This window comes from Anabrus simplex, chromosome 5 (genome assembly GCF_040414725.1).
Source record: "Anabrus simplex isolate iqAnaSimp1 chromosome 5, ASM4041472v1, whole genome shotgun sequence".
Lineage (NCBI taxonomy): Eukaryota > Metazoa > Arthropoda > Insecta > Orthoptera > Tettigoniidae > Anabrus > Anabrus simplex.
In genome coordinates this window covers 257699430-257714101 of record NC_090269.1, presented here as the reverse complement: position 1 = coordinate 257714101, position 14672 = coordinate 257699430, and the positions used below count along the sequence as shown (strand labels likewise).

Here is a 14672-nt window from a genome sequence, read left to right as displayed (position 1 = left end):
ATTTTGTGTTGATAATTCAGTAGTTGCCTGACCAAAAATCCTGTTCTTTCTGCCAACGAACTTCACTTATACCAACTACATCTAACTTTAGTCTATCCATCTCTCTTTTCAGATTCTCTAACCTACCACAACGATTCAAAATTCTAACATTCCACGCTCCGACTTGCAGAATGTCAGTATCCATCTTCCTGATGATCGCCCCCTCTCGTGTAGTCCCCACCCGTAGATCCGAATGGGGGACTAGTTTACTTCCGGAGTATTTTACCCGGGAGGAAGCCATCATCAGTACATCATTCATACAGAGAGAGCTGCAGGTCCTCGGGAGTTAGTTACGGCTGTAGTTTCCTGTTGCTTTCACCCATGTAGCAGTATCAACACAGCTAAGCCATGTTGAGTATTATTACAAGGCCATTTCAGTCAATCATCTAGACTGCCACCCTTGCAACTTTCGAAAGGCTGCTACCCTTCCGATGAGTTGATAATTCGGTAGTTGCCTGACCAAAAATCCTGTTCTTCCTGCCAACTAACTTCACTTATACCAACTAGGCCTACATCTAACTTTAGTCTATCCATCTCCCATTTCAGATTCTCTAACCTACCACAACGATTCAAACTTCTAACATTTCATAACAAATAATTTAAATGAAAAACCTTCAATTTAGACAAGGGAAAACAAGTTATCTAAGGCACAAAAATTAACATGGGAAACTTATCACCATCACTATTTAATTGTGCACTAAAAATGGTAATGCGAGAATGGTTTAAGAAATGCCCTCCAAATATTAAGATAGGTAGGAAAATCCAAACAATCTGCCTTGGTTTTTCAGATGACATGGCATTACTAGCCAAAGATTTAGATGAAGTTAGTTAATAACAAATAATTTAAATGAAAAACCTTCAATTCGGATAAGGACAAACTAATTACCCAAGGCACAAAAATTAACATGGGGAAACTTACAAAAAGAAATGCTTATCCATTAATGCAAAAATCAAACATTACAATACAATCATAAAGCCAGAAGCCACATACACCGCAGAAACATTATTCCATCTAAACAAACAATCCAAAAGTGACAGATTACAGAAGATCAAAAGACGAATTGGAAGAAATTGTATCAATAAAAGCTACCAAAAAGATGGGCAACTGCAAATAGTACCTAACAACGTTGTATATCAGAAATTAAAACCCACAGCTGATACCATGCGCAAGAAAAGACTGTGGTACTTTGGCCACATCCTGAGAATGCCAGATTCAAGATGTTGGAAACAGCTAGTGCAGTACAATCTCGCTTCAAAAATAAACTACAACTGGATGCAGATGGATAACAGAAATTAGGGAGGATTTGAAAGAAATTGGCCTTAAAACAGATGACACTATGGATAAGAGAACAGTAAACAACACTTACAAATATGACTTTCCCCTTTACACTCACAAAGAAGAAAATCAAACTAGAATACTCTCGACACAAGAAAGGGCAAGTCTATCAACACGTATGAAGAAGTACTGGGAGGACCGCAAGGCTCAGACAGTTCCTACAAAGAAATTAACAAGCCAAAGGGTTGATTAAAGTAATCCATGTGATCTTAAAGAAGAAAAAATAACGATCCTCATTAAAGCACATGGTGTTAGTAATAGAAGGGAAAATGAAGAAAATAAATACCAGTATAGCTAATAGGCTGGCTGAATAAATATCGACCTAACTGTTAAAATGTCATACTAACAAATATAAATTTAAAAATTTGTTGAAAGCTAGCAGCATTATTACTGGATTATGTCATTCAAATAAGAAATGAAACATTACAAACATGGGGAATGAAATGTTAAGCTTACCAGATGCAATCCTTGCTTCTCTCTCACCGATGCCACAGTTTCCAGGAAAATTATTACTATCCATCTGAGCCAAGTCAGCTAGGAACAATTCGATAGTAGTGTCATCCCACCCTTCTTCAGGCCATTTCCTCTGAAACAATCATCACTCCATTAAGAAATTGTTCATTAACAACACTTAAACGTTATACTCATGTAGCTGTTTCAGCTAACAAGGGAACTGACCACACTGTCATATCAAAATCTGGTAGAGGATGAGGGGTCCATAAGAAAGCAATGTACAAAACTGCAGCCGCCATTTCAATCTGTAGGGTCCTGAAATCGATACGTCAATGTCTAATAGAACTGCACGCGTCAACGTATACCTCGACGAGAACAGCCCTCGTGACCGGCTTACCTTGAGCTTTCTGCACTAGCAAGTTGACACATGTCCCTTTGAAAGAGCAGTCATGAATCCAGCTAATGTTCTAGAGTATGCTTTATGTTATTTCCGTGAAAAAGGATTCTCCTCTTCCCATGAAATAACTTCGGAAGAAAGGGAGATGGGTCTTCATATGATCGAACTAATTGAAAATCATTCCGTGGGTACCAACATCGTCTCGGAGTCGTGTAGGAGAGAAACAGTGACAATGAAAGTGATAGCGGAAGGAGCAACACTTCATCTGCATTATCTGAAAGAGAAGGCAGCACACCATTGCCAGGACCAAGATGTGTTACGGATCCTGCTTTGAGCCCCGTGTCTGATTCCTGTCAATCCAGTGAAGAGACATCGCAGTCACCTAGCAAATCTACTAGTTCAAGTTATGCTTCCAAAGAAAGTGAAACAATCTGTAGATCTTGCGTACAAGAGAAAAGCTGTAAATTTGTGGTTAAATAATCGAGGTAAGAAGCGGCATTCATTAACCACTGTTCGCAAAAGTTGTAAGGTGACGTCGCTACGACAACTGTACAGGTGGAAGAACCAATTAGAATCTACATCAGTAAGCCCCATTGAACACAGGAAATTGATGTGCATAAAATTATTTTCTCACTTTACAGAAGCAAGAAGACTGAAGCGGAATGTATGCGATGAGGACGTGCGACTGTAGGCCTTGGAAATTTCAAGAGAGATTTCAATGGGGCAAACTAATTTCTGCGCATGTGTGAGTTGGTTGAGTCATTTTAAGAAAAAGTACAGAATAAAAGTAGAAAAATTACAAAATTTGTATCCCGTACGTATCTGCAAGAAGAAGACAAAAAAGATAAAGTCGCAAAGAAATTTTTTTTTTGGGCTATGGGCTTTACGTCGCACCGACACAGATAGGTCTTATGGCGACGATGGGATAGGAAAGGCCTAGGAGTTGGAAGGAAGCGGCCGTGGCCTTGATTAAGGTACAGCCCCAGCATTTGCCTGGTGTGAAAATGGGAAACCACGGAAAACCATTTTCAGAGCTGCCGATAGTGGGATTCAAACCTACTATCTCCCGGATGCAAGCTCACAGCCGCGCGCCTCTACGCGCACAGCCAACTCGCCCGGTGCAAAAAAATTTGTGGAAGCAACTACAGAGCAATTTTTATACTATGCCGCTTCAATATATAGTAATGATCAGAGTGGTTTCATGCACAAAATAAAAGCGAAAGGACTAATTTGTTTGTGAGAAACATACAGAAACAGTTGTTCAATCAGTTAGTGCACTCACCCATTCGTACACAATTATACCTACAATTAGTATGGCCGGTACTCTTTTCCTGAATCTATTCACTGTACTACAGGAGGCAACTGGAACTTTCAGTACGAGAATTTCCAAAGAAAGGTTTCATGCCAGAAATATAATTGTAAGAGCCACAAAATCAGAGAAAATGGGGAAAAAGGAATTAAAGTATTAGTTTAAAGAATCCTTATTCCCATTTGCAGAAGGGAAGTGTTTGCTACAGCTAGATTCCTGGGTTACTTATAGTAATAAGAGCTGTCTTGAAGACATTCCTCCAGGCAACAGTATAGAAATTATCCAGATTCCTCCCAGCACTACAGAGAAAATACATCCCTTGGACAAGTTTTTCTTCCAGCAGTGGAAAGCTTTGTATCGCTGCTTAATAGACATTGTGCTGACTTGTGAAGACTTTCAGTTTTATGTTTATCACAGAAACAGCATACTCAAAATATAGTTCTTCATTCATTTTCAATTTTCTTCCCCATGGTTCAAGGACATTATTAAATATTCATGGTTCGCAACCAATTATACAACGGAGAGACATCCCGAGTTCGAAGCGCCTGTGAAATATTGCATTCAAACAAGTAAAGAAACATGAGGAACAATGTGGCCTCAAAAAGCATATTCGTTCTACATGGTGCCAAAAATATTTTGTGTTTTTATCATGCAATTAACACACCTCATTTATGTTTCACATTTGTTTTGTAACAATTTCATGCCTTACGTCCACCAACTTTGACTACTTCAATCACGACCTGAATATTTTATATTCAAGAAATAGCGCACTGTGCATACACGTTTTCATTTGTTTCCGGTATTGCGCTTTTTACCATTTTTTCTATTCACTATTGTTTTTTCTCGTCAACTGTTCTAAAAATCTTCAAGATCATAATTACATATTCAATTACATTGAATCGTATTATAAGTGTATATATATATATATATAGGTACATTTTTATGAACTAAGCAAATACTTGATCAATAATCTATCCTTCAACCTCCGTCAGCGTATGGAACTACAGCACTTGACGTTGTAAACACCGCGCCGATCTTCTGAAGCTTGCAAGTTTCTTCGGTTGAGCTACTCGTCTTCGGCTTCTTAATGACTTTAGATCTTCATATTTGGATTGTGTTGTGACTTTGTGCCTGACGGTGTATGCAGTGGCTCATTTAACTGTTCTCTTCTTTTCGTGGACATTATGAGACAGTGCCAAACATTGCGTGTGCCGTGCTGACGCTCGGAAGATTACGCATTACTTCTTTTAAGTAACTCCCATTCCACTCCGTCTAAATTGAACAGTGCCTACCCCTGTCATTTTTATATCGCCTCTTCAACTGATATTGTGTGGACTTGACCTTTAACTTCTTTCTTACTTATGCATTGTTTTTCGAGTTATAATCGGCTGATGATGACCCAGACTGGGGTCGAAACCGGTACCATTTCCATTTTTTAATTAAATAAGAATGTAATATCTACATCTCTTATTTACTTGTATTGAATAGGTTGAACTACCATATTTATTATTTCAATTTAACTGTGAAGCTGGTTTATGCGTACAGGTTCATCCATTCAGTTCATTCGTAACTTAGCCTTTATCTCCTCGTTCCAAGTACCCTCCTGCCATTGCTCCCACCTGTTTGTACCAGCAATCATTCTTGCTACTTTCATGTCTGTTAGTTCTAACTTATGAATAAGATATCCTGGGTCTACCCAGCGTTCACTCCCGTAAAGCAAAGCTGGTCTGAAAACAGACTGATGTAAACATAGTTTCATCCGGGAGCTGACTTCCTTCTTACAGAACACTGCTGATCGCAACTGCGAGCTCACTGCATTAGCATTACTACAACTTGATTCAATCTCACTATATTACCATCCTGGGAGAACACACAACCTAAATACTTAAAATTATGTACCTGTTCCAGCTTTGTATCACCAATCTGACATTCAATTCTGTTGACTTTCTTGCCTACTGATATCAATTTAGTCTTCGAGAGGCTAATTTTCATACCATACTCATTGCACATATTTTCAAGTTCCAAGATATTAGACTGCAGGCTTTCAGCACAATCTGCCATTGACACAAAGTCGTCAGCATAAGCTAAACTGCTTACTACATTTCCTTTGTTAAGAAGACCTAACTGAATCCCTCCCTGTCATTTTATAACCTTTCTTTAAAAGATCCATGTAAATTATGAACACCAAAGGTGAAAGATTACAGTCTTGTTTAACTCATATAAGTACCATGAACCAAGAACTCATTCTACCATAAATTCTCAATGTAGCCCAATTGTCAATATAAATGCCTTTGATCGCTTTTAACAACCTACACCTAATCCCATAGTACTCCAGTACAGGAAAAATCTTTTCACTTGGCACTCTGTTGTATGCCTTCTCTAGATCTATGAAACATAAATATAACTCTCTCTTCCTCTTATATTATCTTTCAATCATCTGGCACATACTGAAAATCTGATCTTAACAGCCAGTTCTACTTTGTTTCTTCTATAAGCCCCATTAATATCGATAGCTCCCCATCAAATTCCATTTCATTCGTCAAGTTGTTTCGAAGGAGTCCCTTGCCTGTCAAATCAAATGGAAGCGTGACTCCATTACACCCACAGGTCCAAGATTTGCTTAAAATGATTGAGGCAGGTATATTCTGTGAATAAGGGTGCTATATTACTTACACATAGCTCCACTGAGGATCTCTCCTCCAGAGGGTTATGAACCACTGCTGGATTGTATAGTCCTAGCTGCCTAAGGAAAAGGAGGGCCACGAGTCAGAAATTCTCCAAGATGCCTAATCCTATTCCATAACAACATGTATCGCAACTCTTCACGACCACTTACTATGCACCCCAAACATTGCCCATGGTTCACGAACCAGGACGTGACTACAGTAACCCACACCACAAACATTTTTTTTAAATTATATTTTTATTTTTGAGTGAGCAGATTCAGAGTCAACTTCAACTCTTAAAGGAAGTTTGGCTCCATATTGTTACCATCTGCCTGAGACAACACAGCTTCACTTTTCACTTCAAAAGGCTGTTAAGTTTCAATGAAAACTAGTAGATTAAAGTAACATTTGAAAGAGGGGGGGAATTGTCAACTGCAGAACGGAAAAGGCATTTTGAAGTCCAAGCTCACTTAGCTAACATGTGAACCACGTGCGAGAAGAGTCCACAGTTTGTTGCTCTGTAACCGTGTTTTTGCTGCACTAGTGAATTTGCTTATTATTACAAGTTCCTTTCTTGTTAATATTTAGTAAGATAGCATTATTTTTAAGTTGGTAGTCAATTTTGTTTTGGCATTTACGATTTAGTTACTACTGAGCAAATGGTTGGACAAAATGGTTTTAGTGAGAGAAATACCAGAGGAGATTGTCTGGGAGGAGTATCTTGAGAATCTATTTCGTGTGGTGCGTCCAAGACAAACCAATCTATAGCAAAGCGAGTCCTGACATACCAAAAGAGGAAGTATTGTATGTAATCAAACTTCAGAAGAGACATAAAGCTGCGGGTCCAGGCAAGATACGAAGGCGGATCAAATATAAACAGAAATTTGAATGTACCACTGCTGTTAGTGACTGAGAGGCAGGGCTTTGCCAGGATGTTGTTGGGGGTGTCTAGAGAAAGGGTTTGCATGTGCGAACGACAGTGGAGAGCTGTGCTGCTTCAGTATGCCATGAGTGAGCAAGAGGTGCACAAGTCTGTTGCACAATGCATCATTATCAAATTTCTCGCAAAAGAGGACACCAAATCTTCCGAAATTCTGAGATGGCTCTGCGCACATTTTGGGGAAGAAACGCTTTCACAGACTCGAGTGTATGAGTGGGCTAAAAAATTGTGGCAGGAAAAGAAACTGTAGAAAATTAACATCATGAAAGGAGACTGCGAACAAGCATCACTGCAGACAACATTATTGCCATTCATGACATTATTGGTGAAGATGGGCAAATAAAAATTTTGCAAATTGTTTTAGCCGTAGGAATAAGTTACAGAAGTGTTCGAACCATCATCCGAGATTTCAGAAAATTGTCTACTACGTGGGTTCCTCGTCTCCTCAACCAGGAACAAAAAACTTTACACCAGGTAGTTTGTCAAAGACTCCTGCGTCGCTACGAGGAGGAAGGAGAGGATTTCTTGCATCGTATTGTGACTTATGAAACTTGGGTGCATCATTACACCCCAGAGTCAAAGCAAGCAAGCATGGAGTCGTGTCGAAGAGACGAAGCAGGTATGGTCAAGGCCAACCCATGCCCATTGCTGGAAAGGTGCTTGCAACCGTTTTCTGGGATTCCATGGGCGTTTTGCTGGTGGATTTTCTTCACGAACAAAGGACAATTAATGCAGCCTATTACTGTCGCCTACTGGATGAAGCAAAAGCTTCATACCGCAACAAGCGACGCCGGCAACAGATCCAAAACGTCATTCTTCTCCATATCTATTAACTTGACCATGATGGCCACAAATGGTCCGTATTGACTTAATTATTACAGTTAATTGTGTCCAGGTTCTGCCTTGTCAATACACTTCCGAATGCCGCCATGTCGAAACATATCACAATGTATTATATATCTATAGATACATAATTAACTGTAATTCTACTCCATGACAATGCAAGGTTGCATACTGCCGCTTTATAAGGGGAAATTCACTGGACACCTCTGGAACACCCTCCGTACAGTCCAGATTTATCGCCCTGCGACCACCATTTGTTTGGATCACTCAAACACGACCTAGGAGGACAGCGGTTCAATGATGATGCAAGTACAGAAGAGTTTATATGCAACTGACTCCGCACATGTCCCTCTTCTTTCTATCAGGCCGGCATCAAATTTTACCAATCCGATGGAGAAAATGTGTATTGAAGGCAAGACACTATATAGAAAAGTGATCTCTACATGAGTATTTCTTTTTGGTTGATGCAATATATTTAAAAAAATAATTCCCATTTATATTTGATCTGCCCTCATACATGCAGAAACTCAAATCGCTCAAGGTGATGGTAAAGGCCTAAACCTGCTAACTGCACTATTCAATGCAGTATGTATGGCTGGGAAAATTCCATCTGACTGGTTAAGATCAACTTTTGTTACCATACCAATAATGCTAGTGCATCACAATGTTGTTATTATCGCGTGATCAGCCTAATGTCCCACGTTTTAAAGGTATTTCTACCATGTATCCATACTTGTATCTATGCAAAATGCAAATGCTAAATTGGTCCAATTCAGTTTGGTTTCAGAAACAGACTGGGAACTTGTGAGGCTCTTTTCTCTCTAAACGTTTTGATTCAGAGATGCCTGGATAAGAACAGTGATGTGTATGCATGCTTCGTCAACTTTTCAATTCCATGCCTCATGCAAAACTTGCTGAGGTTTTAAAAACTACTAGTGTTGATGCTGGTGATCTACATATCATCACTCAGCTCTACTGGAACCAAACAGCAGAGGTCAAAATAAAGGAAGACACAACTGAGAACATAGCTATATGTAGAAGCATGCGACAGGGATGTATGCTGTCCCCTCTCCTTTTTAATATCTACTCTGAGGTTGTGTTCAGAGAAGCTGTTGAGGATGTTAACCCATTCCAGACTGGGCCTTAATACCCCTAACAAACGCTCTGGACTGGGCATTTTTAAGGATTTTTAAAATATTATATCTCTGTATCTGTAGGAGATAATTGCATGATTCTTTTTTCTTTGTGCTTGTTTGAGCATCTAGTTTTGAAAATGCTGTTTGTATCACGTCAACTATCACTTGAGATTTTAAAATTGTTTATATATTAAACCATGTTTTGTGAATGAAAAAAAGGTCTGACGGATAACTAAGCAAGTACAGTTTTCTGAAATACTGTCATATTTACCCTATTTTGCTAATATAAAATGTGCATTGCAATTACAAAACAACAACAACAATAATGAGTACCATATAAAAATAATAATTTTTCAATAATAGTAGTAATAATTACAGTACTGAAGATGGGAGCTCTTATGAATATTTTAATTGATAATTTTTTTCAAAAATGAATCAAATGTAAAATTATTATTCCATTTACCACAAAAGTCTTCTGAAAAAGAGAAAATACAGTCTTCTAAACAGACACCTTTACTAATATGTACACAACCTTACGTATTCACGCAAATATGAAATACGCAGGAACATGCGCTAGGCCGTAAAACGAACTCCAATCATAATGAAATGTAAGAAGTTTTTTCGAATTCATATGTCAATCATATGTTCATTTGCCCATAAACTTATAATATATCATAAAATATCAAAAATATCTCTTTCATCAAGCACATGTTTGCCGCGAGAATCCATGTCTGAGAGATCACTGAATGACAACATCAACTGATGCATGTTGGTCGAAAATATTGTAAAATCTCTGACTTAAAACATATTATAATACTGCCATCTGCTTAAATACTGTCATAACTAATACATGAAGAAACACGATATAACCACCAGAATGCGTGCATAGCTCGTTCTCGATTTTTAGTGAACTGCCAAACCTTACCATACCTGCCAACTTTACAAAACCAAAAATCAGGAGATTTAGATATGAAAATCAGGAAAAATTGGGAGGAGTCAGGAGATAAAAAAAACTGCTTACTCTACATGTCTTGCGCAGTACAGGAGTTATATGGTATATTATAACACGTATTGTCTCAAAACCCGACTGTTGCTATACGAGGCTACAAGGCTAAAAATTACACTCTCTATTCCCTCACAAGAAGTATATGACAGAGATGAATGGTCTCTGATAAGTCTTCCGAAAATAGTATGAACTCATGCTCCACATGTGTGAATCAGTCATGCATTTAGATGCCATTAATTCATAGATTAATATATTGCATCACGCGCCCGCGCGATTATGCGAAGCGCAATGCTATTTTTATCAAGTAATAAATTAAAATTCGCCAGAATTGTCTCCAAGTGGCTCCTAAAATCTCTAGAAAAGTCACTAGTCGCTATCTTTGACATTCTGTCATTAAATTACTAAAAAAACTCAAAATCTGGCGACTAGTCTCTAGAATCGACTAGACTGATGTGAACGAACAAATAGCACGCGAGAACGAGAGATTGACAATCGATATACGCGTCCCGATCAAGACCGATATACAGGTTTCAATAAACATCGCACATTCGCACGTATTTCTCGTTAACTCATGTCGATATTTCATTTGAAAGCGGCCAATCAGGGAAGGACTTCCGGCCACTTGCGTACAAAGCTGAAATGGTGGGACTTGAAAACAAATGTTTGAAGTTCACCAAAAAATAAGCTAAAATCGGGAGAAATCAAAGAATAATTGGGAGGCGGGAAAAATGTCGAAAATCGGGAGTCTCCCGCCTAAATCGGGAAAGTTGGCAGGTAAGGTATGGTCTATGCCCGCAGCGCAGCCTGAGCATAATTTCGGCCGCTGCAGCTCGCAGTTAGACCGGAAAGAGTTAACCTATTGTCAACCAAAATATTATGTGCACTCGAGTTTGGAGATTGTTTATGAAATAACCAATAGGCCCAATGAAAAACCAATAACACCAGCACTTTCCTCGTTTCATTTCACGTTAGATCATGCAGGTTTCAAATTTTTAATTTGTATTGTAATATTTTTTATCGCAAGTGGAACACATAAAGTGCCCGTTTTTAAGCGTGTTTCAACCATGTGTCAACTTTAAGACATCGTTTCTCCAAAACCTGTCATATGATTAAATCCAAATTTTAACACAATATACACTGGGATGTTTTAAATATAGTTTAAAATTTCAGAATTTTGTATTTCCAAGAAAAAAGTTATCAATTTTCTAAGGTAACTTTTTCTTGGCTCGGGCTGATTTAAAAATTGTGTGCTTGGTCTTGTTGTAATCTTTACGTATCCAACAGTCATGTTGTATGACTGTGAAATACGTAAATGATTTTACCACTTTTTATATCAGTTTGTATTTGTAGTGGCTAGGATGCTGGATGCGAAGCTGGCTTGTGATGAGAAGATCCAGCGACGTTGCAGCGATAGTTTCAGACACCATGCTATGCCTAGTCACACTGGATGTTGAGTCTACTGGTTACAGTTGCATGTTCAGTGGCATTTGCTTTACTATATGCTTAAAACATTCCTCCGGTATTTAATAATTACCTGGAATCAGCATTGAAGCAAATGGCTTTATGAGATAATGAAAAAAGTTTCCCATCAGCTTTTCTCATGAAGGCTTTGGTCTCCCTCTACTTTTCATACCCTCCATAACAAAATCCTTTATTCTCCTAGGTAATCTATCCTCCTCCATTCGCTGAACATGACCCCACCACCGAAGCCGGTTTATGCGTACAGCTTCATCCATCGAGTTCATTCCTAAATTAGCCTTTATCTCCTCATTCTGAGTACCCTCCTGCCAATGCTCCCACCTGTTTGTACCAGCAATCATTCTCGCTACTTTCATGTCTGTTACTTCTAACTTATGAATAAGATATCCTGAGTCCGCTAAGCTTTTGCTCCCGTAAAGCAAAGTTGGTCTGAAAACAGATCGATGCAAAGATAGGTTCGTCTGGGAGCTGACTTCCTTCTTACAGAATACTGTTGATCGCAACTGCGAGCTCACTGCATTAGCTTTACTATACCTTGATTCAATCTCACTTACTATATTACAGGGCTGGCCACAACAAGGCTCGCAAGCCGCATGTGGCTCTTGAGTCAGTCTCGTGCGGCTCTTGACACCAACCTTAGAGTAAAATTAAATGATATAATTAATGGAATGTAACGACATCTTGCGGCCAGCGGCTGTCAGTAGCAGCGATGTGCGACTTAACGTTATTAGAGCTGCAGGACATTGGTGAGAGATGGGAGGTGAATATAGTTCCGGGGCCTTCCGTTAGATAGTGCTTTGAGCTGGAGACTGTGTCAGTGAGTCAGTGTCATGAGGTGAAGCCAGTTGCGTTCACGTATAGGCAGTAGCGAGTGCCGATACTTTTCTGTGTGCTGTTTCAGAACAGCTGTGGCCTGGTGTCCGAACAGTTGCGATGCTGTCTAAGAAGCATAAATATGAAGAGGAGAATCAAGCTTTAGGCCTAAATACCGGCTGGGAGAAGAAATTTGTTTTCTTAGAAAGAAACGGTAAGCCAATGTGTCTTCTGTGTCAAATAACATTGTTAAAGTTCAAGACCAGTAAACTAAAACGCCATCGTGACACTAACCACAGCAGTTTCAGCAAAGATTTTCCTGTTGGCTCTCAGTTAAGGAAAACCAAACTGAAATCACTAAAGGAAAAACTCCATGGTCAGAGTAGGGTTATGTCAATTTTTACCAATGAAGCAGATATGACAACAGAAGCTGGCTTCATCTTGGCTTTTAATATTGCAAAAGCAAAAAATCCTTACACAGAGGGGGAGTTTATTAAGAAGAACATGGTACAAGTTATTTCTGTTTTAGAACCTGAAAATAAGAAACTGCAGAAACTGATCAACGAAATGCCCGCTGCTAGACACAAAATAGAGAGGCGAGTTTCTCTTATTGGTGTGGATAATTTTAATAACTTACAAAAAAATCTAAGCAAGTGCTCAGCAGTAAGTCGGGCTCTGGACGAGTCTACTGATATCAAAGATAAGCCACAGCTAGCCATATTTGTGAGGTATGAGTCAAGGGACTTGCAGGTGGTGGAAGATCTTTTAGACCTGGTTACTTTGAAGGATACTACTCGTGGTTGTGACATTAAAGAAGTCCTGGATGGTGTTTTACAAATAAACTCAGTGCATATTGGTAATATTGTCAGCACTGCTACCGATGGTGCACCATCTATGACTGGCACGAAACCAGGGCTTATTGGGCTTTTAAATGCTGACATATCAGTTCCTGATTTCCTACCTGTACATTGTATTATTCACAGAGAACATTTAGCAGCAAAATATTTTCAGCCCCCGCATATTATGCATGTAGTTCTAAAATTGTGAACTGTATTCGCTCATGTGCCAAAACACGCCGAAAGTTCAAATTTTTATAGAAGATGAGAACAATGACGAGCTTCCTGATGATGTATATTGGTACTGCTTAGTAAGACGGCTATCTGTAAGCAATGTTCTTGGCATATGTTTTAAATTACTTGATCCAATCAAACAGTTTATGGAAGAAAAAGGAATCATTTCCTGAATTTAATGACCCCCAGTGGTTGTTAAATTTGGCTTTTTTTTTTTTCCCCAGATATGGTCCAGCATTTAAAAACGCTAAACATATCTTTACAAGGAAGAGAAAAACTTACTTCTGATTTGACTCAGACTGTACTTAGCTTTCATAGCTAAAGCTTTTTGGGAAAGACCTTCAGACTAAAACATTTTCTCACTTCAAATATTTGAAGACTTACTGAAAGCCTTCCTGACGTTCAGGTGGAAACTGAAGATTACATGAGTAAAATGTCTGGACTTGCTGAAGAAATCAATGGCAGATTTAATGATTTGAGATTACTTAAACCTTAATTTTAATTCCTGGAAAATCCTTTTGCTGTTGATGTTGTGGGCGATGGCTCTCCTGTTTCATCACCAATAACAAAGGATACAGCAGCTGTAGAGTTGGAGCTACTAGAACTGCACGAGGACGAAGGACTAAAAGGACTCAAATGAAGTGTCGTTTCTACCATAGAATTTTGGAAGAATGTTCCAGAAGAAAAATATCCACTAACAAAAGAGTGTGCCAAGAGACTTATCTCAATCTTTGGGATTACTTATGTGTGTGAATCACTGTACTCAACGCTTAAATTTATTAAATCTAAATACTGATCTGAACAAACTACGGAACATTTAGGTTTAAGTGAACTGCGCTTACCAATTATCAGCGAGATTTCAAAATTAACACTCAAAAAAGCACTTCTCGGGAGTAAAATCTCATTCCTTGGTGTGTAGCCTACCTGAACATTAATGTTCTGTGTAGGCCTAGTGTAGAAAATAAATATTCCTACATTTGTTATAAAATGAAAAACCTGTCTTCATTTTATGAACCATTTTCTAAACATGCTCCCAATTTTGTGGCTCCCAGAATTAAAGTTAGTGGCCACCCCTGCTATATTACCATCCTGGGAGAACACACAACCTAAATACTTGAAATTATCGAACTGTTCTAGCTTTGTATCACCAATCTGACATTCAATTCTGTTGACTTTCTTACTTAC

At 38.7% G+C, this 14672-nt stretch overlaps 1 protein-coding gene across 1 annotated transcript in view; it reads right to left on the bottom strand.

Annotated features, from left to right (window-relative positions):
* SecS (Sec synthetase) overlaps positions 1–14672 on the bottom strand; it is a 180303-nt gene that overhangs the window by 163910 nt on the left and 1721 nt on the right. The window contains exon 3 of the mRNA XM_067147362.2: positions 1832–1961. Within this exon, the coding sequence (XP_067003463.1) occupies positions 1832–1961 (130 nt within the window). The remainder of the gene's footprint in view (positions 1–1831; positions 1962–14672) is intronic.